The 25726-nt window shown below is 39.3% G+C and overlaps 2 protein-coding genes across 4 annotated transcripts in view; both read left to right on the forward strand.

The window, feature by feature from the left end:
• The window catches only part of llgl2 (LLGL scribble cell polarity complex component 2), a 28023-nt gene extending 22823 nt beyond the window's left edge, over positions 1-5200 (forward strand). For 2 of the 3 annotated variants that reach the window (XM_058062299.1, XM_058062296.1), the window contains exons 22-26: positions 250-379; positions 462-490; positions 571-618; positions 3493-3535; positions 4433-5200. In XM_058062299.1, the coding sequence (XP_057918282.1) occupies positions 250-379; positions 462-490; positions 571-618; positions 3493-3535; positions 4433-4439 (257 nt within the window). In that variant the 3' untranslated portion in view covers positions 4440-5200. Of the gene's footprint in view, positions 1-249; positions 380-461; positions 491-570; positions 619-3492; positions 3536-4385 lie in introns of all 3 variants that reach the window. The other variant, XM_058062297.1, reaches the window with a different exon arrangement.
• Positions 5201-6691: 1491 nt separating this feature from the next.
• Positions 6692-25726, forward strand: part of myo15b (myosin XVB) — a 56912-nt gene continuing 37877 nt past the window's right edge. The window contains exons 1-22 of the mRNA XM_058061327.1: positions 6692-9087; positions 9174-9350; positions 10186-10250; positions 10324-10387; positions 13142-13251; positions 13341-13415; positions 14223-14316; positions 14394-14497; positions 14796-14859; positions 16445-16558; positions 16627-16788; positions 16852-16965; positions 17031-17089; positions 17215-17338; positions 17436-17531; positions 18524-18655; positions 20342-20467; positions 20532-20609; positions 20726-20874; positions 22837-22882; positions 22963-23087; positions 25427-25541. Coding sequence (XP_057917310.1) covers positions 7294-9087; positions 9174-9350; positions 10186-10250; positions 10324-10387; positions 13142-13251; positions 13341-13415; positions 14223-14316; positions 14394-14497; positions 14796-14859; positions 16445-16558; positions 16627-16788; positions 16852-16965; positions 17031-17089; positions 17215-17338; positions 17436-17531; positions 18524-18655; positions 20342-20467; positions 20532-20609; positions 20726-20874; positions 22837-22882; positions 22963-23087; positions 25427-25541 — 3987 coding nt within the window. The 5' untranslated portion in view covers positions 6692-7293. The remainder of the gene's footprint in view (positions 9088-9173; positions 9351-10185; positions 10251-10323; positions 10388-13141; positions 13252-13340; positions 13416-14222; positions 14317-14393; positions 14498-14795; positions 14860-16444; positions 16559-16626; positions 16789-16851; positions 16966-17030; positions 17090-17214; positions 17339-17435; positions 17532-18523; positions 18656-20341; positions 20468-20531; positions 20610-20725; positions 20875-22836; positions 22883-22962; positions 23088-25426; positions 25542-25726) is intronic.

Genomic DNA, 25726 nt, shown 5'->3' on the forward strand with positions numbered 1-25726 from the left:
TTTTAAAATGTTTTTTAAATATTTTTTAAATATTTTAAATATTTTTTAAATATTTTTAATGTTTTTTTAAATATTTTTAAATATTTTTTAAACATTTTAAATATTTTTAACATTTTTAATTGTAATGTGGCCTTTGTTGTTTATTCCTATGGAAGTGTTTTAGTACAGTGGCATGGCGGGCCCAGACATGGCGTTTATACACGACACTCTTGTTCTTCTTCTTTATAATATTTGACTGACTCTCCTTAGGCTTCTACTTGATCTCTCCATCGGAGTTTGAGCGCTTCTCGCTGTCCACTCGCTTCCTGGTGGAGCCTCGCTGTCTCGTGGAGGTTCCCCGTTGTTCGTCACCGCCAGATGGAACTTCATTGCTGCCCAGGTTGGCTCATTTCATTGAGAACGCTTCCAGGTCATTTTGGGACTGACAGAGTTTTTTGTTTTGTTTCACAAACATCTTCAAGGGAAGGCAGCCAACACAATGAGGATGCAGGTAAAACAAACAATTGATCCAAGACGCATGCATGTGCTTGTTGCCAAATGCTTCCTCTTTGCCTGCTGCCTGTGTTCCAGAAAGCGCAGCTAGACGTGTTATGGAGCATGCTTTGCTGAATGATCACAGTGAGTATGAAGGAGGATTACACAATTTGAAAAATTGGGGTGTCCGTCACATCGATCGCGAGCCACCGGTCACATGTGATATCGGTCAGCTGACATTAACCATCCTCTTGTGTTAGCTTTCTGGTATCTCTTATGTTACCGGGTTGGTTTTGACCCATGTATTAAATCAGCTATAAAATACACTAAAAACAATAAGTTACCATCAAATTTGCTTCTCATGTCTTGGTTACCTTCTTAGGCTTCCTCATCCATGAAAATGTTGGTTTTAATACTTTTGGTGTGGGCATGTAGGCCTTTTTTTGTCACGACACCCCTCCATTTCAATTTCCAAAAATGGTCAAATGAACCTCAAAAGAATCATATTAATAAATTGAAGGTTCTTTTGTTACCTGGTTATTACTGAGGGCTATAGAACATATCTCTTAAATTAATTAGTTTTAGTTATTTTCTCATTTTAATATTAATCACTAAAGAAACATCTATGGCGTTCGGGTCAATTTTGACCCATATATATTAATGTCAAGAAAAGGGAGAAAAAGTTATTGTTTTCAGCAACAGAACTTTAGTATAAAGTGAAATGAAAAAGCAGAACAGGTCCAGATCTTGGTTCCCTGTACTTCTTACCCATTCTTCCCATGATCCAAATTGTAAATATGAAATCAGCCAATCAAATGAGTGAATTCACCTCACATGTCTGGACATTGTTTTTCTGCTGGTATACTGGAAAAGCGGTCAAAATGAGAATCCCCTGAAGCTTACATGATGAGAAGAGGAGCTGGTTGTCATTGTGTTGGCTAATTGTACACTTATGATTTCAGTTGTGGCTCAAAATATTGCTTTATAGTTATATTATTATAACCGGGTTGAAACCGACCCTAACAATACAATGGTCATAATTTCAACCAGACCATTTTAAAATGTAGTAAAAATAATTTTTTTGTTTTTATTTTGTTGAAATAGAGTTTCCTGACAAAGTCAAAAAGCCTTGATGCAATAAACAAATGTTATATGATTCTTTTTATGCATTAAAATGTAAAAACGGGTCGGTGCCGACTCTAACACAAGAGGAGAGTTAAGTTCCCCTCCTCGGCGGCAGAGCGATAAAAAGTGGCCAACACGGCTACACGCAGATAACTAACTACTAACTAACTCCATTTTAAGACGCCGATTTCTATAACAACGCTAACCCATTCATTTGCAGCGGCTAGTAAGGGAGAACAAAGGAGGAATGCGTCTTTTCTACGCTTCTGCCTGTTAAACTATTATTTCATGATGAAATGGAAGCCTTTTTAATATGTTGCCTTGACTTGGGCTGCACAGTCTTTTGCATGATGTTTGATAGCAGATGCTAACTGGACGTACGTGTCATGTTGCTATTTTGACTGACAGGAATTATGGGGTATTTGCAACACAACAGAAGCTGTGGTGGTGAGATGCTGTCCGCTCATTATGGCACACTCCAGCAGTTAGCTGCAGCTGTGTGTTGGACGCATGGCACTTAAAGCCATCAAGTTCCTTCACCTCCATGAAACATGAATAGCCATGGTACATAAAAGTACAAACAGAGTGATCGGGACACCCTTGTTATTCATTCATTCATTCATTTTCTACCGCTTATCCTCACGAGGGTTGCGGGGGGTGCTGGAGCCTATCCCAGCTGTCTTCGGGCGAGAGGCGGGGTACACCCTGGACTGGTGGCCAGCCAATCACAGGGCACATATAGACAAACAACCATTCACACTCACATTCATACCTATGGACAATTAAGTCGCCAATTAACCTAGCATGTTTTTGGAATGTGGGAGGAAAACCGGAGTACCCGGAGAAAACCCACGCATGCACGGGGAAAACAGGCAAACTCTACACAGAGATGGCCGAGGGTGGAATTGAACCCAGGTGGTATCGTACGATGTGTAAACCACACCCAAACCTTCACATTTGAGCAGACCAGACCAGAGTTGCTTTTAAGCCAACTGAATGTGACGAGTAGGACCAGCGTATAGTGTAATGCAGGGGTCTCAAACTCAATTTACTTGGGGGCCACTGGAGCTTGGGTCTGGGCGAGACTGGGCCGCATCAGGTTTTCCAAAAAAAAAACCCCAAAAAACGCATTTATTAAAAACAGAAAAATGAATAAATTTTGCTTTGGTTTCGATTTTCTACAAGAAAAGCTCTGATAAAACATTCCACTGTTCTCAAATATCTTACTTTTGATTTTTCTACACAAAATAAGATGAAAAATAAACAAACAAACCAAGAATAAAGAAAATCAATCAATCAGTAATAAATAAATAAATATAATAATAATAATAATAAAACGGCAAATAATAAAAACTTAAGAAACCACATATAGTTGGTGGGTAGACAAATTATTTTTTTCAGATTAAAATGAACAAAGCATTATTAGAGCCCTGTAGACATGACAAAACACGACTATAGTCACATTTATACTCTTTTTATTTACAACATATTGCGCAACTGCAGGGTCTTGAGACACATGCTAACTCGCAAACTAGAGAGCTAGCGACCTAAACGGTAGCCTCCAAGTTATTTCCTTTAAACTTAAATAGCCAAAAACGTACCACTTCCACACGGATAGGGAGGATAACTATTAACAGTTATTTAACCTTTAACATGAACATTAATCAAACGTAATAATTTTTTCTGGGTACATGATACCATACAGCATCCATATCAAACTTACGCGGGCCGCACTAACATTAAACTTTCATATCAAGGCGGGGGCCTCAAACTAGTGTCCTGCGGGCCACATTTGGCCCGCGGGCCGCGTGTTTGATACCCCTGGTGTAATGCCACTAAACAGCTGACATGTGAAAGTCTGTATTAACTCCATGATATGGCGTTTGCTTGCAGACGTGTTACAGGAGATACAGAAGTCCCTGGAACTTGACCAAGTGTAAGTACAACTTGCCTTTCATACGTATGTTAGCGGAGCACGATAATGATGCTACCGTCTTCCCGATCTGAGGGAATTATCACATCATCCCGATAAATCCATCCCATAGGAGAAATAACTTCAATAACTCCAGATGGCACTCCGGCTCTCCAGCCATAAGTGATGCGGTAGTATTCATGTCATGATGTCTTGAGTACCGCGTCACCTGATTGGCCGTAACAACAAACTACATGTTTTGCCCCCAAACGGACAGAACAAAGTGTTCACCCTGGGCCTTGGCTCCACAGATTGGTGCACTGGTGCGTTTGTGTGTCGTAGACCCGGTCTCTTTTTTTTAATTTTTTTTTTTTACCATTATTAGAGCCCTGTAGACAAGAAATAACACCCCTACAGTCACCTTTTAGAGTTTAGACTAGTACATATGATAAGCGATAAGACATGGCTCACATGTTACCGTTGGAAAAGGTCCCTTGTTGTTGTATTATCTCAAATGTACTGCGAGCTTTGCTTGCACGACTCTTACGTGCATTGTCTCCTCTTTCAGCATAGCTAGTTACTCAGCTAAGCAGCTAGCCTCCAATGTAGTTAGTCTAAATTTAAAAAGGCTGAGTACAGAAAAAAAAAAAGAAGCCAAAAATATATACCACTTCCACACTGGAATGAGGGAGTGCTTTTTCCACTATGGGTCCATAGCTTCATGTAGTGCAAGTTAACTTAATCTAATGTAAGCTAAAGTGTCATCAAGTGTACCGGAATGCTACATATGACTTATCATTTTTGACTAATAGTAAATCACAACACATGTTTATACTTCTTACGGGTTTGCGTGTTTCTTTCCATCTGTTGCCAGATGATGGCGGACCACACAAACACTACACTGGCCTCTTGGATTCTCAGGCCTTAATAACAACATGGCGGCTGTGGACAGTCAGACGCGCGGACCCGACCGAGACCAGACCCGTCCATAAAAGAACAAGTCATCAAGTACTCCATTCAATGCTGAGCCTTTTCCTTTCTTTGTTTGCCGGCCCCTACACCAAATAGAGTTAGAGCACAGTAACTAAGTCATACTAAGTCATTAGTAGCCTTATTGGACTTCTACACTGAAATATTGAATTTTAACTTTAAGAAAATAATGTTAATTCATGCAAAGATTGAACAACATGCAATAAGTCCACCTTTTATTTGTGTCCACACGTCACAGACGCTCTTTGTTGTTGTTGTTGTTGCTAGCATTGAAGTAGTCGTGCCACTGTACCGTTTCACCCAAGCCTCTTCCAACCACTCGGTACAAAGCGTTCTTCGGGTAACGTGTCCCCGACAGTGCTGAACTTTCAAACTCTTTTCTACGGGCTTGGGGGGGTTTTATGCTCATTTTGTGGATGTAAAAGATTTGATCCTGTGTATGTTTTAATTGATGAATGTAATTGTAAGATAATGTAGTGAAATGGTATATGTATATGAGTCATTTGATACATCAGTAGGAATGGAGCTCCCGGGCTTGTTTTAACCCGGGCTTGGCTGCTATCAAGAATATTTTGGTACTTGTCACAGAATGCTGGTTATTTTACTATCTGCCTAGAATCTATTTTTCTAGTGCATTGATTAAGACCCTTTTTAAAATGTAATTTTCTTGTGAATAATCATTAGATGGTTTCATCCAAACTTGGTGTCTGTTCATTTTCTAGAAACGAGACCTTTGTTGTGAGTGTGACGCTTAAAAAAATAGAATGTCTTTGAAAACTAATCTCAAGTTTGGTGTAGAAAACATGCAATAATATAAAAAAAAAGGTTTGGTCTTTGTCAATTCACCCTTTTAGTGTCAACCTTTCTAGAGTGCCGGAATGGTCTAGAATGGTCAGTGACAAAAACATAATTTCAGTAAACACGGACCGCAAGTTGAAGTTGAAAACCAGAAAGTTGAAACTGAAAAAGTCTGCTTATATATATATAAAAAAAAATTGCATAAAATGTTTTTAATATGTCTTAATGTCAAGATTGTACCATGCCCAAATTGACAAAATAATTTCAATTTCAGATCAAAAAAGCAATTAGAGTTGGACAAAATATGAAAAAGATTATTTTCCAAACATGGCACACACATTTTGTTTTTTATCATAATGTTTCAGTGGTTTGACTTTACTTTTGTACTTTTTCTGCAAACTAATTTTCCAAAACTTTGTTGTTTTTCATAATATTATGTCTTTAATTTTTTTTCTTATACTAAAGTGATGTTTTTCTCTCATAATATTCCAATATTCCACTTTTTCTCACGTTACATAGTAATGGTAATGGTTTAATTTAATTTGAACATGCATCAGATTACAATTGAGTGCATCCCATAATCAGTTCACAGTTCCACATGTCCAAAAGGAGTAGGAAGAAGCAAAGCTTATTAAATCCTACCCCTCCATCTGGTACTTTTACAATCAGTAACTGTTACATTTGTTCACTTCCTGCTTTCCTAATATAGTTTAAGGTGTTTTTTATTTATTTATTTTTTGTCACGTACTGAAGTAGGAGGTGATATGAGCATCCAATGACATAATGTGTACCATAGTAAGTGTCAATATAGTGATATATATAGCACATCATGACTGGTTCAAGACTCTTCATCCTTGTATTTACATTTGTTCACTTCCTGCTTTCCTAATATAGTTAATCACGTACATTTTTACATGACATTTTTTCTTAATATTTTGATTCTTAATTCTTGCAAAATTACTGCTGAATTGTCCCTGATTTATTTTTATTATTTTTTTTATTTTTATTTTTATTTTTATTTTTATTTTTATTTTTAGAATGTAATTTGGGCACCCCAACAACATCAATATTTAATCGATCCTCCTTTAGCAGAAATAAATGCTTCCTATAGCTTCCAATGAGGGTCTGGATTCCGGTTGAAGGTATTTTGGACCATTCGTCTTTCCAAAACATCTCCAGTTGAGTCAGGTTTGATGGTTTCCAAGCATGGACAGCCTGCTTGAAATCACACCACAGATTTTCAATGAGCTTACCAAACTCATTTGGTGTGCCAATATTTAGTGTTAAAGGTATTCAAAGGTGCCCAAGTTTAGGCATCCATCACTGTGTTGGTCTTCTATATGAATGTTACAAAGGAACATCTTGAAAATGACCAGGGGTGCCCAAACCTTTTCATAGCACTGTAAAGTCAAACTCCAAAGGAGCTGAATTAGTGAATAGCCCGTCAACGCCCGCGGACCCCCCCCAATGATGAAATCTCCCTCGGTGCATTGTTCATCCCTGCAAGCAGGACTTCTCACCTTTCCTCCAAAGCATTCAGCGACAGACCCGTATGAAAGCAGCAGAAATGTAAGACCTGCCAAATACATTTGAATTATTCAAAGGCTTTGTGCTGGTCTTCTGACATTGGGGACTATACTGTGCACACTTTTCTTATGAGAAGAATCCATACATACATTTGCTGCATGCAAGCCAACGCACGATGTGACTTTGACAACTCCTTCTTGAAGACGAGCCGGAAAACAGTCACACAGCTATGCCTGGTTTCACCCAGGAAGCCTGGTAAGATAAGATACCCCCCCCCCAGGAGCTTTAGACTGGTCTCCGGATAGACTTTAATTGCTATCGGATTCCAAGTGAAGATGAAAATATCACCGCTTTTCAGCCAGCAAATTAAATCTCTTATTGACCGTTTCTTTCTTTCACCATTTTTGTTCAGATGTTTCTCTTCTCTTCCATCATACAAATGAAAACTGCAATCATTTCTTCGAGAGATGTCATCTGCAAAGCCACGAGATCAACATATGGATGCCAAAAAAGGAAACGACGGCAGGAAAAGTGATCGCCATGGCAAAAGAAACGTATCCAACCTGAAAGACAACACAGCTGGGAGAAACCGTAGTGCCGAAAAACCGAGGATGAACCGAGCGTTCCTCTCCAAGACCCGCTTGAAGAAGACCGAGACGGATACACAAAGCCAGGAATCTGAGGAGAGTGACCTCAGAAAGTCCCAAGAGGCAACAGAAGAGGAAAGCGATGTGAAAGGGGAAGAAGACGCCGAGGAGGAGCTTATTGGGAGTGACACCAGTGAGGAAGAAAGGACCGGCAGCAATTCATCTGCTGAGCAGACGAGGCAGGAGCCTGACCAAGAACGTTCAGAGGGATCGGTATCTACAAAGGAGTCTCAGGTCCGACCACTAGCGATCCGAGAAGTGAGTCAAGACGAGGAAACGAACCAGGACCCATTTGGGAAACCAAAAGTTGATAAAACCAGGAGACGCGTACCACAACCTCCTGAACACGTCCAAGAGCGGAAATACAAGATGTTCGGAAAAAGAAAAGCGGATAGACGGACACAAAAGGAAAAAGAAAAAAAGCACATGTTAGAGAAAGAATCCCCAAAAAGAGAAAAGCAAGAATCGAGGAATAAAAAAAAGACGGAAAAACACCAAAAACGTTCCTTTCCTTTGGAGAAAACGGCTGAAGATGAGCAAGAACATGAGATTGAACCAACGCTAACCAAAGCCATGAAATGCCACGGCAACATCACGCTTCTAAAAGACAGACGTCAGGACTTCAAATGCATGTTCAAACCCCAAGTAGTCAAAGTGGACGACTCCCACAGTTTGGGCAATGAGACCAAAGACTCTTTTCTACACAAGAAACTTCTCCAAACTGGTGAAGGAACCTCAAAGGAACCCATGGCAACACAAGGAAAGTGTGTGGCAGCTCTGTGTAGAGTCTCTTGCTGGTTTCACAAGAAAAGGCCCAGAAGAGACAACTCCAAGAAAATGTCGTTTTGGTCGAAAGTCATTGGCGTTTCGCGATGGCTCTCGTTTCCATCCATTAAACGAAAATGGAGAAGAACAAGGTCCAAAGAAAACCTCCTCACAAAGTGGACAACAAAGAAAGTTGGCAGTGAAGCTAACAAAAGCCAGTCTTCTCCTAAGGACAGAAGATCAGAAGACGTGCATGAAGTACCTGAGAAGAAAGAGGTAGAGTCGAGATATGCTGTCGTCCTACCGAGGATGAACAAAACTGAAAAACCAGATGAACTCCCCGGGACTTCTACGCAAGCAAGCACCTCAGAAGCTACAGGAGAAGTCACAGTCTCTGAGGAAAAAACATCCAAACCCCCTTCAAAACCAGGTCCTCGGTCTGTGCTCCCCATCAAAGCAGATCCCAAACAGGCCTTGCGAGGGCAGCCCCAATCAGATGGAAGCAATGGTCCCGGTCTTGGTGCATCATCACATGACACGGCCACCCTCGGTCATCACAATGGAGTCAGTGTGCTCCAGGCAGTCAGAGGGAAGCTGGACCCTTCTCAGATCAATCTGACCAAGATGTCCTTCTCAGGGGGGAAGATAGGTGCTGCAAAGAACCAAGGAACCAAGGCCAAGGAACCAGAACAGATTGAAGATGTCGCGCCCAAGTCGACCACTCTGCCCCTTTCGCACGGTTTACACGGTTCTTCTTCATATGAAGAAGAAGCAGACATGGAGGTGGCTCAGCTGATGAGAGAAGCTCTTCACTGGGCTGGGAACTCGAACATGAGTGGTGGCCCAAAGGTACGTTTTAGGATGTATTTCCATGGTTCACAGACAGAAGTACACGTAGTACTTGTGTTGTGAAGTTAACGGATTGGTCTGCCCAGGACTGGTTGAATGTTGAAGACCTGCTGCCTCACCAAACAGTGGAGAAGCTAACCAAACATGTGGTTTGTGAGCATGGGCAACAGGCCGGGAGTCTTGCGGCTCAGACGGACAGGCGCCTCTGGGAATCAGATGATCATATCCAGGAAATGCTGGAGAGTCGACTTGCCAGCACACAGGTAACCCGGCCCGGAGAAGAAACATTTACAGCATTGTTTTTTTTTTTTTTACCTTATATGCGTTACACATACATACAGAATAACATATCACTATGATGATCACGTTTCCAATTGACAGTAAACACAACATTCTTGAATATACACAGTACGATACAACCCCTTCAGGGACGACCATTTGGACTCAATATTGTGAACTCATTCATTCATTCATTTTCTACCGCTTATCCTCACGAGGGTCGTGGGGGTGCTGGAGCCTATCCCAGCTGTCTTCGGGCCAGAGGCGGGGTACACCCTGGACTGGTGGCCAGCCAATCACAGGGCACATATAGACAAACAACCATTCACACTCACATTCATACCTATAGACAATTTGGAGTCACCAATTAACCTAGCATGTTTTTGGAATGTGGGAGGAAACCGGAGTACCCGGAGAAAACTCACGGGGAGAACATGCAAACTCCACACAGAGATGGCCGAGGGTGGAATTGAACCCTGGTCCTCCTAGCTGTGAGGTCTGTGCGCTAACCGCCGTGCCGCCCATATTGTGAACTGACCAATAGAAAGATCACACTGCAAAAAGTTTGTTTCTACCTTTTTCCGTTCATTAATAATCAGCAGTAGAACATAGGTAAGCACTTTTACAAACACTAACTGTTACATTTGTTCACTTCCTGCTTTCCATGATACAGTTTAAGGGCTTTTCTCAGACAATACGGCTGGGATTGATGAGTTGATGTGTAAAACTGAATTTAAATGTCTTTTAATGACTTTGGAAGGCTTTTATGGGCTTTAAACTATCAAAAAATATTACATTTTTTTATGGGCGTGCCCACAGGTAATGATGCAGGGCAGCAAAAAGCCGTTGGAGTTGGATCAAGTAGAGGATCTGTCCCAGCTACAGTGAGTTGGTACACACATACACACACACATAGTATGTAACGCTGACTGTGTACTATATGTGTACTGTTCTTAGAGAGGTGTGTGACAGCTCAGTGCTTCTGAACCTAAAGAAGAGGTTTGATCGGGACTGTGTTTATGTAAGTTTCTTTCATTTAGCTTGAATTATTTCTTCTCATACATACTATTGATATCATTTGATTCATGGATGCATTATTTTATTAAAAATATATATATATATACTTCTCCCACACTGTTCGACGGTCCTTGAACACACCATCCAACTTTTCCCCGCAGTGCAAAGATATACTATACTGTATTTCCCCCCCTTTTTTTAACCTCATATTTGATTCCAAATGCTAATACTACGTGGGGATGCGTAAAGGTAAGAGTTATCGAGTACTAATCTGCATATTTCTTTGTTGGATTTGTGTACAACCTCAAGTTAATTCATGCTAGCACACAGTGAAGTACTGTATGATCTTCTCCCTGCAAAACAAACTCCAGGCTCGTACTAATGGATGGTTTGGCCCTTTTGTATTGAGTTGTGGACTCCTGTAGAGCAGCTACACACAATAACCAGCACACAAAGCTTTATAGTTCTTCCAGAATCTGCGCCTATTCATCTGTACTTTGGATTTCGTGGATCGCGTAAAAACAGTCTGTTTGAAAGTATTACACCCGCGGCCCGCCTCCAGGCATGCCCACTCTGCTGTGGCTGGTCTGCTGTGGTTGCATAGAAACACTTCGGAGTTGATAATAAATGGTGATTTATCTTTTTAGAATGTCTGCTTTTGACATACAGCCATGTGTGTTGGATCCCGAATCTTTTTCTCAAGTAGCTTTAGCATTTTAGTTTGGTTTTCGACAACATCGCTAACCGAATGTGGCTGCTAATTATGGTGGGAAACGGCTATTAGCAATCCCGCTCCCTGTATGCACACTCTATTATGCTACACAGACAAGCGCAGTTAAGACACTGACTCATTGTTACTTACCGTTTTCTCGATCTAAACGACGAAGTACCTTTGGAAAGACATTGGCGAGTCCAGCTGCATACTGGCCCATGTTCACTAAACAGTCCATCGTGAAATGCCGTCGACAGGTTAAAATGCATTTCTTTTGCTGGTAGGGAATCAAACTCCAACCACTTGTGGCTGATGGTGGCTTCTTTAGGAATTGTAAACAAATGTGACTTTGCTAGCAAGTAAACAGAAGAGCAGGGCCCTTATCTGGCTTACACACACGCCCATATAAGGAAGTCTGCCCCTGTGTGACATCACAAAGGGGCAGTTTTACCACGCCTTTTAAAACAGAGTGTTTGAGCCATCCCAAACTTTTTTCAGGACTCACTTCCAAATGCGGAAACATCATTATCTGAAACATTAGCATGGTTTAACGCCAGAATACAACATTCTAACTACATTTATAGGCCAGAAAAGTAGAAAAAGGTCCACTTCAAGAGACAGAGTGTCAACCGGTTGCTAGTCCTGTGATACCTGGTGCGATCCAGGAGGCTTCCACCGGTGCAACCATATCGCTTACTTGTCAAATCGGATATCCGGTTGCATCGGTTTTGTTGTTCACAATAAAACCTGAGTGACAACCGCAGTACCACCCCACCTTGGGACCGTCCTGAGCAGCGTCAAACCTCAAAATATGCTTCTGGTCTCTTAGCCAGGATTCATCATCACTCATCGCTGGAGCAGTAAAAACACTCTGAAAACAAAATAGATAAATAGAATGTATATTTGCGTATAACCACCATGTTGCTTTATCTACTTACTAGAACGCCAGACTTTGAGGCTCTTCAGGATTAAACGCCCTCAGAATTTCACTGTCATTAGGTTCAAGTGATTAGAGCACAACGATTTTCACTATTTGGTTTGCTGTTTGTGGAAAAAGAGTTAGCAATAGAAAAAAAAATATATGCTACCTGTTATTTTCCCATGCTAAAACAATGAGCCAATTCAAGAAACAATACAAGCAGTTGATGTTTGCTAAATACAAGGATGAAGAGTCTTGAACCAGTCATGATGTGCTATATATATCACTATATTGACACTTACTATGGTACACATTATGTCATTGGATGCTCATATCACCTCATACTTCGGTACGTGACAGAAATACATTTTAAAAAATATAAAAATTAACTTAAACTATATTAGGAAAGCAGGAAGTGAACAAATGTATCAGTTACTAATTTTAAAAGTACCAGATGAGCGTATGTCAAGGTCTGACCGCAAGGACACCTACTTTCCTCCAATGGCGTCTCTTTATGGTGTTCCTGGTTATCATCATCACAGCCCAGAACTGAGTAAAGGACTGCTTCAGGCGCTTGTAGTACTTCCTGGGAATCGTGAGAGGACAGACACGTACTGGACAAAGTCACTTGGAGACGGATCCAAACTAATCAAGCGTCCACATGAGTTCTGACCTTGATTTGTTTTGTGACCTGTTGTATCCGAGCCTACTGAAATACAGTAGTATTAGTAGTAGTAGTGAAGTATTTTAAGTAATAAGTAATACAAAGTAAACAGTATAGGTACTGGTTATATATATCACTATATGGACAGTTACTATGGTACACATAATGTCATTGGATGCTCATATCACCTCGCACTTTGGTACGGGACAAAAAATAAAAAAATAAAAAAAATGTATTATGGAAAGCAGGAAGTGAACAAATGTAACAGTTACTGATTGTAAAAGTACCAGATGGAGGGGTAGGATTTAATGAGCTTTGCTTCTTCCTACTCCTTTTGGACATGTGGAACTGTGAACTGATTATGGGATGCACTCAATTGTAATCTGATGCATGTTCAAATGAAATACAACCATAACCAAAAAATACAGTATATTGTACCAATATTGTTTTTCCATGTTCTCAGACCTACATCGGAAACATGCTACTCTCCATCAACCCCTACAAGCCACTGAATATCTACTCGGAGGAACTGAGACAGAAATACCAGGGCAGAGAGCAACAACGAAACCCCCCGTGAGCTTTTTTTTTTTTTTTTTTTTTTTTGCCTTTTTCAAAACACAATCATCATGAAAGCCTCTCGTTCCTATTGCTGTCTCTTTAAGGCACGTGTACGCGATCGCTGACGATGCCTTCAGACAATCTCAGGCATCCACACAGGAGCAGTGCATTATCATAAGGTACCCACACTTTAAACATTCATTCATTTTCTACCGCTTTTCCTCACGAGGGTCGCGGGGGGTGCTGGAGCCTATCCCAGCTGTCTTCGGGCGAGAGGCGGGGTACACCCTGGACTGGTGGCCAGCCAATCACAGGACACATATAGACAAACAACCATTCACACTCACATTCATACCTATGGACAATTTGGAGTGGCCAATTAACCTAGCATGTTTTTGGAATGTGGGAGGAAACTGGAGTACCCGGAGAAAACCCACGCATGCACGGGGAGAACATGCAAACTCCACACAGAGATGGCCGAGGGTGGAACTGAACCCTGGTCTCCTAGCTGTGAGGTCTGCGCGCTAACCACTCGAACGCCGAGCCGCCCACTTTAAACATAAAATATTAATTTTTAGCACTGGGAAAATATGAAGTAGAACAATGAAGAAGCATCTATGGGAAGTTCAACCTTCTTCAACTTTAGCTTTGGCAGTTATTCTGTATGAGATGTGTCCGAAACGCTCCAGGACTCTGTTGATGGCATGGCGTTTTGTAATGTAAGGGGCATGGTCCACTACCGATGCTTGCCGCAGGGCCAGAAAATCACCGGGCACCATAACGCGTCCACTCAGTTCCCGGGCCAGCAAACCATCACCATACTGGAACAACGTTCCTCTTCAGTTTGGATTTGAAACATAACCTTATGTGACACCCGTTCTGGAACTTTTCTGACACAGCTCAGTGTGGGTCTTTGTGTGTGTGGTCATCAGAACGGCAATCAAACTCAATAAAATGCAACAATCTGTTTCTTCCTAAACTTGTAGTGGTCAAAGCGGAGCAGGAAAAACGGAAGCAACCAAGCTGGTGGTCCATTACATTACTACAACGTACCAGGACCCAAGCTTCAACCTGCGTCAGGTATTTTACTATCAAATTATTCAACCATATTCTCAACCATTTGATATTATAGTTAAATTTCCCTTCTTCACCACGAGCCGATGGAGGTTTTCGCCATTCTGGAGAGTTTTGGGAATGCTAAAACCAGCTTGAATAATAACTCGAGCCGCTTTGGGAAGTATCTTCACGTTCATATTCTCAGGTAAGACCAACCAATCAAACTCACAAATGTAAATGCAAACTGCAAATGTAATAGTTATAATAGGAAATAATACTATAAATAATACTGAAATAATACTGACTTCTATACTGTAATACTGAATTTCCTGCAACACTACGAGCTGGCGTAGTGTACAGTACAGTGGCGCCTCGATGCACCAGCATAATCCAGGTTTTTATATTTTTCCGTTTGTCTCAATGACGCTGACTGGCTATTCGCGGGCGGTCTTGGAATGTCGAGCTGCTGTAATGTGATGTTGAAACTGTTTTTTTTTTGGCAGTGGTGTTGTTGTGGGGACCTCCTTGTCCAAATATCTCCTTGAAAAATCCAGGGTTGTTTTCCAGGTGAGAAGACTGAATAAGGTGCACCGAGAGTGCAGGATGACATGTCTGACATTGGTAATGGTAATGGTTTGATTTCATTTGAACATGCATCAGATTACAATTGAGTGCATCCCATAATCAGTTCACAGTTCCACATGTCCAAAAGGAGTAGGAAGAAGCAAAGCTTATTAAATCCTACCCCTCCATCTGGTACTTTTACAATCAGTAACTGTTACATTTGTTCACTTCCTGCTTTCCATAATACAGTTTGAGGTATTTTTTTTATTTTTTATTTTTTAATAGCGTACCTCGTACCGAAGTACGAGGTGATATGACCATCCAATGACATAATGTGTACCATAGTACCTAGTAGCCGATTATTATTACTGTCATCATTAGGCTAGTATTAGCCTGCTTTTTGGCTTGCTTATTAGCCTGCTTTTGCCCTAAAATATGAAATTTGTCAGATTTTTGTAAAAAAAAATCAAAAAATCAATAAAAAATATCAAATTATTTAGGGGGGGGGGTTAAGATTATTAAGACATTTTTAGGGGGTGATTACTACTACTAGTAGGCTAGTATTAGCCTGGTTATTGGCTTGCTTATTAGCCTGCTTTTGCCCTAATATATGACATTTTTCAGATTTTTTTTTTGGAAAAAAAAATCAATAGAAAATATCAAATTATTTAGGGTGGGCTTAAGACTATTTTAGGGTGTTAGGGGGTGATTATTACTGCCACTAGTAAGCTAGTCTTAGCCTGCTTATTGGCTTGCTTATTAGCCTGCTTTTGCCCTATTATATGAAATTTGTCAGATTTTTTTGTCAAAAATTTTTTTTAATTTTTTTTTAAAAATCAATAAAAAAGATCAAATTATTTAGGGTGGTTTTGAAAGGGCGGGCTTTTTTGTAAAAGAAATCTATAAAAAATGTGAAAATCAATTAAAAAAACATTAAATTATTTAGGCTAGTATTGGCTTGCTTATTAGCCTGCTTTTGCCCTAATATATGAAATTTGTCAGATATTTTTTTTTGAAAAAAAAATCAATAAATATCAAATTATTTAGGGGGGGCTTAAGAACATTTTAGGGGGTGATTATTACTACTATTAGTAGGCTAGTATTAGCCTGCTTATTGTCTTGCTTATTAGCCTGCTTTTGCCCTATTATATGAAATTTGTCAGATATTTTGATTAAATTATAAATATAATTAAAATATAATTATCTGATTATCATAATTTCTGGACTACAGAACGGTGAAAACTTATTGCCGCAGTCGTTAGTCATTGCAATTTTTCCTCCTTTATTTATGTAACAAACCAAAGATTAATTCATCCCGCATTTAATCCCTACAACCACGCAACATTTCGTCAACATTGCAAGGTTTGTCAAGGGAAAAAAACTTGCAAATATATAGAGTTCAGTGTCTCTGCAAGCAAGATACACAACAATTAGCTTCCATAAAGATAGGGACTGAGTCCATAGTAGCTACTGAGGATACTACTACTAGTGACAACCGCTACTACTCCATTGTTATTCTCCGCAGTCAGTTGAGGTACTGCACTAACATCAAATTCTAAATCCTAATTCACTTGGTTTCCTTGTTCAGGCCATCGGGGAGAGGAACTACCATGTTTTCTATGAGCTTTTGGCAGGTATGACCGAGTGGAACAAGCAAGACCTGTACCTTCAGGGACCCGAGACTTACTACTACCTCAACCAAGTACTACCATAAGCCTTTGTGCCATGTTTTTTTGGCAGTACATGTACTCGATGTGTCTGCATAAATAGGGTGGTGCATGCGAGTTGAAGGGCAAGCGGGACAGACAAGATTTCCAGTCGTTAGTTCGATGCTTTGACAAAATCGGTCTCAGTGCTGACCAGACCTTCACCATATGGGCCATCCTTTCTTCTATTCTACAGCTGGGTAACATCTGCTTCAGTTCACATGAGGTACGTCCTTCTTTAGAACATTGGACAGACATCAGTTCCAAAGATCGGTCATTGTGCTTTCAGAGTGAGTCGTTTGAGGTGGCTCGCATCTACAGCGAGTCCGAAGCCAGGAGGATCAGTTCGTTGCTTCAGATATCTTATGAAGCGTTGCAGACCATCATAACACACAGAATCACAGTCAGTCAGTCAGTCAGTCCACCTTTGGTATTGTTCAGATGTTGATTCCGCCATCTTGTCCACAGGAGACAACCTACGACAGGATATACTGCCCCCTATCGGTGGAGAGTGCCATAGAATCCAGGTAAGATTGAAGAGTTTTATGACCGAACTCCTCACCTTCTTCTCTCAAGTTGTGTTCCCAGACTCTCCATCTGGTTTCCACCCAGATTTTGTCATAATGATTGAGTTTTCTCGTCTGTCTTGCAGAGATTCCATCGCCAAAGCCTTGTATTCTGTGTTATTTGACTGGCTCTTAGACCAGATCAATAACTGGCTGAATCCCACAGAAATGGACAGCACCGTGGGCATCGTGGACATTTACGGCTTTGAAGTAAATATTTAACGTTTTTTCCAACATCCATAATTCAAAATGTCATGTCAATTATTAGGATATATGAAGTGTCATTTATACACAATTTCCTATGCAGGACCTTGGTATCAACAGCTTTGAACAGTTGTGTATCAATTTTGCCAATGAGCACCTGCAGCACTTTGTCAATCGCACCGTGATCACTCAAGAGCAGGCGAGTATGAATAAATCATCTTTTGGTAATGGTTTTATTTCATTTGAATATTCATCAGATTACAATTGAATGCATCACACAATCAGTTCACAGTTCCACATGTCCAAAAGGAGTAGGAAGAAGCAAAGCTTATTAAATCCTACCCCTCCATCTGGTACTTTTACAATCAGTAACTGTTACATTTGTTCACTTCCTGCTTTCCATATTACAGTTTAAGGTTTTGTTGTTTTGTTTTTGTTTTTTTAATAATGTACCTCGTACCGAAGTACGAGGTGATATGAGCATCCAATGACATAATGGGTACCATAGTAAGTGTCAATATTGTCAGATATTTTTTTTTGGGAAAAAAAAAATTGCTGCGCTTCTGATTATAATAATTTCTGGACTACAGAACGGTGAAAACTTATTGCCGCAGTCATCAGTCGTTGCAATTAGGAAGAAGCAAAGCTTATTAAATCCTACCCCTCCATCTGGTACTTTTACAATCAGTAACTGTTACATTTGTTCACTTCCTGCTTTCTTAATATAGTTTAAGTTTTTTTTATTTTTATGTTTTTTTTGTTTTTTTATTTTTGGTCACGTACCGAAGTACAAGGTTGATATTCGAAGGGTTTATTAAATTTAATGCTTGGGAGTTTGCTCAACCAGTCAACGTGTTTTACTGCTACTCCTGGACTACCCGTTATCTTCGGTAGTCTAGTTAGTTCCTCATGGGTTCCTCATGGGTTCAAACTTGATCCTTTTTTCGAGTATCATTTCAAATTCAGATGTTGTACCGGTGTATTGGATCCCTGCTTCACTTCCAACTTTGGGGCCGTTCTGTGGGAACTTTGCATGTTCTCTAAGTATTCCGCTTTTCCCAACCAACAAGATCTGGACCTCAGTTTCTGCCCGCTGCTCCTCTGGGATGGATTCATTGCAGAGAATAAATTTCCACGTCCAAATAACCATCTTGATGACTATCACACCAGTGATTATTTCTTTCTGTGTAGGATGAGTATACTGCAGAACAGATCCGGTGGTACCCAGTGGGACTGAAGGACTTCAATCCCTGTCTGGAGCTAATCTCCTCCAGGCCATACGGGATCTTCCGCATACTCGATGACCAGACCTGCCTCCCTCAAGTACACGAATACACGTCCTAGATCCGTACACTACATAGTTTCTTTGTGTCATGGTTGTTCATTGTGTGATGGTTCCGGTCAACGATAGCCCTGTAATTCGCAAGACCCGAACCTCCAAGAATTCTGGGAACCCGTTAGTGTTTGTGTTTAGGTCATCCTGTGGTCTGTGTCCAACACGTGTTGGACCACAGGGGCGTCACTAGGTTCTGAGGATTGATTGTTCTGAGGATACTACTACTACTACTACTACTAGTAGTAGTAGTAGTAGTAGTAGTAGTAGTAGTAAGCTAAATTATTTAGGCTATTATTAGCCCGCTTATTGGCTACTACTACTAGTAGGCTAGTATTAGCCTGCTTATTGGCTTGCTTGTTAGCCTGCTTTTGCCCTATTATATGAAATTTGTCAGATATTTATTTTGTACAAAAAAATCAATTTTTTAAAAAAAAATCAATAAATAATATCAAATTATTTAGGGGGGCTTAAGAACATTTTAGGGGGTTTGGGGGTGATTATTACTACTACTAGTAGGCTAGTATTAGCATGCATATTGGCTTGCTTTCTTGCCTGATTTTGCCCTATTATATGAAATTTATCAGATATTTTTTGTACAAAAAAACAAGAAAAAATGTCAAATTATTTAGGGGGGCTTAAGAACATTTTAGGGGGTGATTATTACTACTACTAGTCGGCTAGTATTAGCCTGCTTATTGGCTTGCTTATTAGCCTGCTTTTTCCCTATTATATGAAATTTGTCAGATATTTGTTTGTACAAAGTTTTTTTAAAAAACATGAAATTATTTGGGGGGCTTAAGAACATTTTAGGGGGTTAGGGGGTGATTATTACTACTACTGGTAGGCTAGTATTAGCCTGCTGATTGGCTTGCTTATTAGCCTGCTTTTGCCCTATTATATGAAATTTGTCAGATATTTATTTTGTGCAAAAAAAAATCAATAGAAATTTTTAAAAATCAATAAAAACATATCAAATTATTCAGGGGGGCTTAAGAACATTTTAGGGGGTTAGGGGGTGATTATCCTGTAGGCTACTAGTAGGCTAATATTTAAGATTGGCTTGCTTATTCACCTGCTTTTGCCCTATTGTATGAAATTTGTCAGATATTTTTTTTTGGACAAAAAAAAAATCGATAAAAAAAAAACAATAAAAAATATCAAATTATTTAGGGGGGCTTAAGAACATTTTAGGGGTTTGGGGGTGATTATTACTACTACTAGTAGGCTAGTAGCAGCCTGCTTATTGGCTTGCTTATTAGCCTGCTTTTGCCCTAGTTTTTGTAAAAAAAAAAATCTGTAAATTATTTTTAAAAATCAATACAAAATATAAAATTATTTAGGCTAGTATTAGCTTTCTTATTGGCTTGCTCATTTGCCTGCTTTTGCCCTATTATATGAAATTTGTCCTATTTTTTTGTAAAAAAAAAGCTATACATTTTTTTTTAAATCAATACAAAATATCAAATTATTTAGGCTAGTATTAGCCTGCTTATTGGCTTGCTTATTTGCCTGCTTTTGCCCTGTTATATGAAATTTGTCAGATTTTTTTTGTTTAAAAAAAAATCTATAAAAAAATAAAACAAAATCAATAGAAAATATCAAATTATTTAGGGGGCTTTAGGCTGAATGACGCCACTGTTGGACCGCAAGGTTTGATAGTTTTATCTTCACAGGCCACCGATCACACCTTCCTCCAGAAGTGCCACTACCACCATGGAAACAGTCCTTACTATGCCAAGCCCACAAAGCCTGTGCCAGCATTTACCATCTACCACTACGCTGGGACTGTCACCTACCAGGTACGAGTACACCTGCACAAATATGCGGTTCTCATGCTTTTCTAAAAGTATTTCCTTTTCTCAGGTCCACAATTTTCTTAATAAGAACCACGACCAATTCAAAACAGAAGTGGTGGAACTTTTTGCCAGCAGTCATTTAAAGGTGAAACAACTGGATTGGCTATTTAGTCAATGGGATTAATTGCATTTCAAAATTACCCGTGAACGGCAATACTAACGACCATTTCTTTTCCTCCTTGGTACATGGCTGCCAATCAGATGGTGTCAGAGCTGTTCGGAAAAGTTAAGACCAAATACGTGCAACAAAGAGAGTTAGACTGGAGAAGGAAAGGTTTTCACCAGCAGTCCTCAACCGCCGCATCGCATTTCCTTCATTCCCTGACGGAACTCACCAACCGCTTGGAAAGGTACCACATTGTAGTCTTCGGCGGTGTTGTGAAATCTCCAGGACAGCCTTTGGCAATCTTGGGTTTGGGGCGCTAAACAGGTCTGATGTCAGTTTCTGCCGGGTCGCTTCAAAGTACTTTTCTTCAAATGAATATTAAAATCTTGTCATGTAATCTCATACATTGTCTCGTCCAGGGGCGTCACTTGGTTCTGAGGACAGGGGGGGCTTAGCCTCCTGGAGATGCACAGGATATGAATGAATGTAGTAGACATTCCAAAAAAATCCAAAAAACAAATAAGGAACAAGAACCGGGATATAACTTTCCAACTTTTGGACAGATTTAGTAGAGATACTTTTAATACTTTTAGACCATCATTAAATGTACACAAGTACACACAATCTACACTGCAAAACCGCTGCTCAAGCTCTGCAACCATTCTGTCCAGTGGACAGTGATCAATGATATAATAATCATTATTATATTATTAATTAGCTTATTATTATTATTATTACTATCATTATTCTTCTTCTGATAATTACTACTACTAGTAGGCGGGTATTAGCCTGCTTATTGGCTTGCTTATTAGCCTGCTTTTGCCCTATTATATGAAATTTGTCAGAGATTATTTTTGTAAAAAAAAATCAATACAAAATTTAAAAAATAAATAAATAATATCAAATTATTTAGGGGGGGGCTTAAGAACATTTTAGGGGGTTAGGGGGTGATATTACTACTACTAGTAAGCTAGTATTAGCCTGCTTATTGGCTTGCTTATTAGCCTGCTTTTGCCCTAATATATGAAATTTGTCAGATTTTTTTTGTAAAAAAAAAATCAATAAAATTTTTTAAAAAATATCAAATTATTTAGGGGGGCTTAAAAACATTTTAGGGGGTGATATTACTACTAGTAGTACGCTAGTATTAGGCTGCTTATTGGCTTGCTTATTAGCCTGCTTTTGCCCTAATATATGATATTTGTCAGAGATTTTTTTTTGTTGTAAAAATAAATAAATATATAATAATAAAAAATCAATAAAAATATCAAATTATTTAGGGGGCCTTAAGAACATTTTAGGGGGGGTTGAAGCCCCCCTAAAATAGGCCTAATGACGCCACTGGGTTTAAGTCTGCATATGAATTTAATACAAAAATTTCAGGGGAAAGTTGAACAAAAATGAGAAGGAAGTATCCAAAGTATAAAAATACGTACATAAAACCAACGATAAAGCCAGGCTGGTATTAGCCTGCTTATTGGCTTGCTTATTAGCCTGCTTTTGCCCTATTATATAAAATTTGTCAATTTTTTTTTTGAAAAAAAAATCTATAAAAAGAACATCAAATTATTTAGGCTAATATTAGCTTGCTTATTGGCTTGCTTATCCGCCTGCTTTTGCCCTATTATCTGAAATTTGTCAGATATTTGTTTGTACGAAAAAATGTAAAAAATCAATAACAAATTTTAAAAAATCAATAATTATCAAATTATTTGGGGGGGTTTCAGAGATATTTTTTTAATTAAAAAAAATCTTTTTTTTTTAAATCAATAAAAAATATGACATTATTTAGGGGGACTTAAGAACATTTTAGGGGGGGCTGAAGCCCCCCTAAAAATGTGTGTCTTACAAATACACTTACGAACCGTGTGCACAATTACCATTGACATCTGCAAAGCTATGAAGACTTGGTATTATTTGCAGATGATGCCAGCGCTTTTTGTTATGGGAGAAAAAAAAAATCATACCAGGAAGACAGGAAGTGAACAAATATAACAATAACGGACTGTAAAAGTACCAGATGGAGGGGTCGGATTTAATAAACTTTGCTTCTTCCTACTCCTTTTGGACATGTGGAACTGTGAACTGATTATATGACGCATTCCATAGTAACCTGATCAAATAAAACTAAACCATTAAACCATTACTGCAGGTAGTGCCTTCAGGCTAAATCATTTCTTGATCATGTGTTTGTGTGTTTCTATAGATGTCGAACCCTTTTCATCCATTGTCTCAAGCCAAACTACAGTAAGGTAACAGTTGGTATTGAAGACGATTAATCCAAGTATGGAAATGTCTGCCATCCTAAATGCATGCTTCTGTTTTTTATCAGCTTCCTGGGATGTTTGATGTGGATTATGTGTCAGCCCAGCTTAAGCAGACTGGGATGTTGGAGGCCATCCATGTTCGGAAAGAGGGTTATCCTATACGCCTCTTGTACGGCTACTTCCTTGAGAGGTACGGTCTACGGTCTTGTTAGGGGAAGACAATGGTCACTCCAAATGCTTCTCTGGTGTTATAATGACATAACTACTAGGGATGACTGAGTATAACACTATCTGGATCTGGATCCGTACATGGAGTGGCTGTGGAATAACTGGGTGTGGTTTAACAGGGAATGGGCGCAGCCTTAAAGCTGTACACAAAAATCCTAACCCTAACCCTACCATAAAAGTACACCCTTTATTTCTAAAATCACAATTATTAACATTGACTCAATACCAGAGAAGTCATTCATGGCTGTCTTCATTTTTCTCCTGCACACTAAAACCATCAAAGTCATCGTCTTCACTGTCAGAATTGAACAGCCTCATAATTCCTTCATCACACACTTTTATCAGTCACTATCTTTTTGTTGTCAGCCTGTGTCGCTTTCATCGTGATGCACTGACAGACTTGAGTCGCTCAATCGGTGGCGGAATCAGACTCACATCAGTCTAATCGCCGGCTATTCTAGGGTAGCCCTAATTTATTTATTACCATTTAAACCCCACAAGTGAACAAACCATGAGTACCGTTTTTTATGGACTATAAGTCGCACTTTTTTTCTTAGGTTGGCTGTGCCTGCGACTTATAAATGAAAAAAAGTGTTTATGTTACATAAACTGGAAACTTTTTTGTGTAGCTGAATAACCATTGTGTTAGCATATCTTACACCTATTCAGTCTGTTCTCTATTCTTTTATTGTTAGAACTTGCCTTCCAAGAGGACGTAATGTCTGTTTTGGTCAAGTAGTTTGGAAAATAAATTACCCGCAAAAAATGCCACTTATACTCCAGTGTGACTTATGTATGTTTTTTGCAACATAATTATGCACTTTTGGCCTTGGGAGATTTATACTCCAGTGCGACTTATGTTTTTTTTCTACCTAATTATGCATTTTTGGCCTTGTGAGACTTATACTGCAGTGCGATATACGTATGTTTTTTGCAACCTAATTATGTATTTTTGGCCTTGTGAGACTTATACTCCAGTGCGACTTATGTATGTTTTTTTTTTATACCTAATTATGCATTTTTGGCCTTGTGAGACTTATATTCCAGTGCGACTTATGTATGTTTTTTGCAACCTAATTATACATTTTTGGCATTGTGTGACTTATGTATGTTTTTGCAACCTAATTATGCATTTTTGGCCTTGTGAGACTTATACTCCAGTGCGACTTATGTATGTTTTTTGCAACCTAATTATGCATTTTTGGCCTTCTGAGAGTTATACTTCAGTGCGACTTATGTATGTTTTTTGCAACCTAATTATGTATTTTTGGCCTTGTGAGACTTATACTCCAGTGCGACTTATGTATGTTTTTTGCAACCTAATTATGTATTTTTGGCCTTGTGAGACTTATACTCCAGTGCGACTTATGTATGTTTTTTTTTTATACCTAATTATGCATTTTTGGCCTTGTGAGACTTATATTCCAGTGCGACTTATGTATGTTTTTTGCAACCTAATTATACATTTTTGGCATTGTGCGACTTATGTATGTTTTTTGCAACCTAATTATGCATTTTTGGCCTTCTGAGAGTTATACTTCAGTGCGACTTATGTATGTTTTTTGCAACCTAATTATGCATTTTTGGCCTTCTGAGAGTTATACTTCAGTGCGACTTATGTATGTTTTTTTTATACCTAATTATGCATTTTTGGCCTTGTGAGACTTATATTCCAGTGCGACTTATGTATGTTTTTTGCAACCTAATTATACATTTTTGGCATTGTGCGACTTATGTATGTTTTTTGCAACCTAATTATGCATTTTTGGCCTTGTGAGACTTATACTCCAGTGCGACTTATGTATGTTTTTTGCAACCTAATTATGCATTTTTGGCATTGTGCGACTTATGTATGTTTTTTGCAACCTAATTATGCATTTTTGGCCTTCTGAGAGTTATACTTCAGTGCGACTTATGTATGTTTTTTGCAACCTAATTATGTATTTTTGGCCTTGTGAGACTTATACTCCAGTGCGACTTATGTATGTTTTTTGCAACCTAATTATGCATTTTTGGCATTGTGCGACTTATACTCCAGTGTGACTTATGTACTATGTTTTTTCCTACCTAATTATGCATTTTTGCCATTGTGCGACTTATACTCCGGAGCGACTTATAGTCCAGAAAATACGTTAATTGCTCAGATAAGGGGAAGGAGTGGCATTAAATAAGAACTGCTTCTTCCTACTCCTTTTCGGACATGTTGAATTGAGTGTGAGTGGTATTCTTTCATGTAACCATTCTTAGCCTGAATGAATCACAAGGAGTAACTCCATTGTAGCTGGTGTTTGTATTTGGCAGGTACGGCGTCTTCTCCACCCAGCCCTCCAGTCATGTGACAGACCGAGACCATGCACTGACTCTTTTGGATTTGCTCGGGGCGGAGGAGGGGCAATACCAGCTGGGACTGACAAAGGTGTTATGTTTCAATATGTCATCTCTAAACTACAAACGTCTACACTACAACATCACTTGGAGCAGTTTAGGATCAATATTGACATAACGTGACTTAAGTGTTTTTCCTAAGTCTCTATTATAACTTCCTTCCTTATCTTTTCATGTGGCTTGGCTGTACACACCCTTGCTTTAGCTCAGCCGTTT

Source organism: Doryrhamphus excisus, chromosome 22 (assembly GCF_030265055.1).
Source record: "Doryrhamphus excisus isolate RoL2022-K1 chromosome 22, RoL_Dexc_1.0, whole genome shotgun sequence".
Taxonomy (NCBI): domain Eukaryota; kingdom Metazoa; phylum Chordata; class Actinopteri; order Syngnathiformes; family Syngnathidae; genus Doryrhamphus; species Doryrhamphus excisus.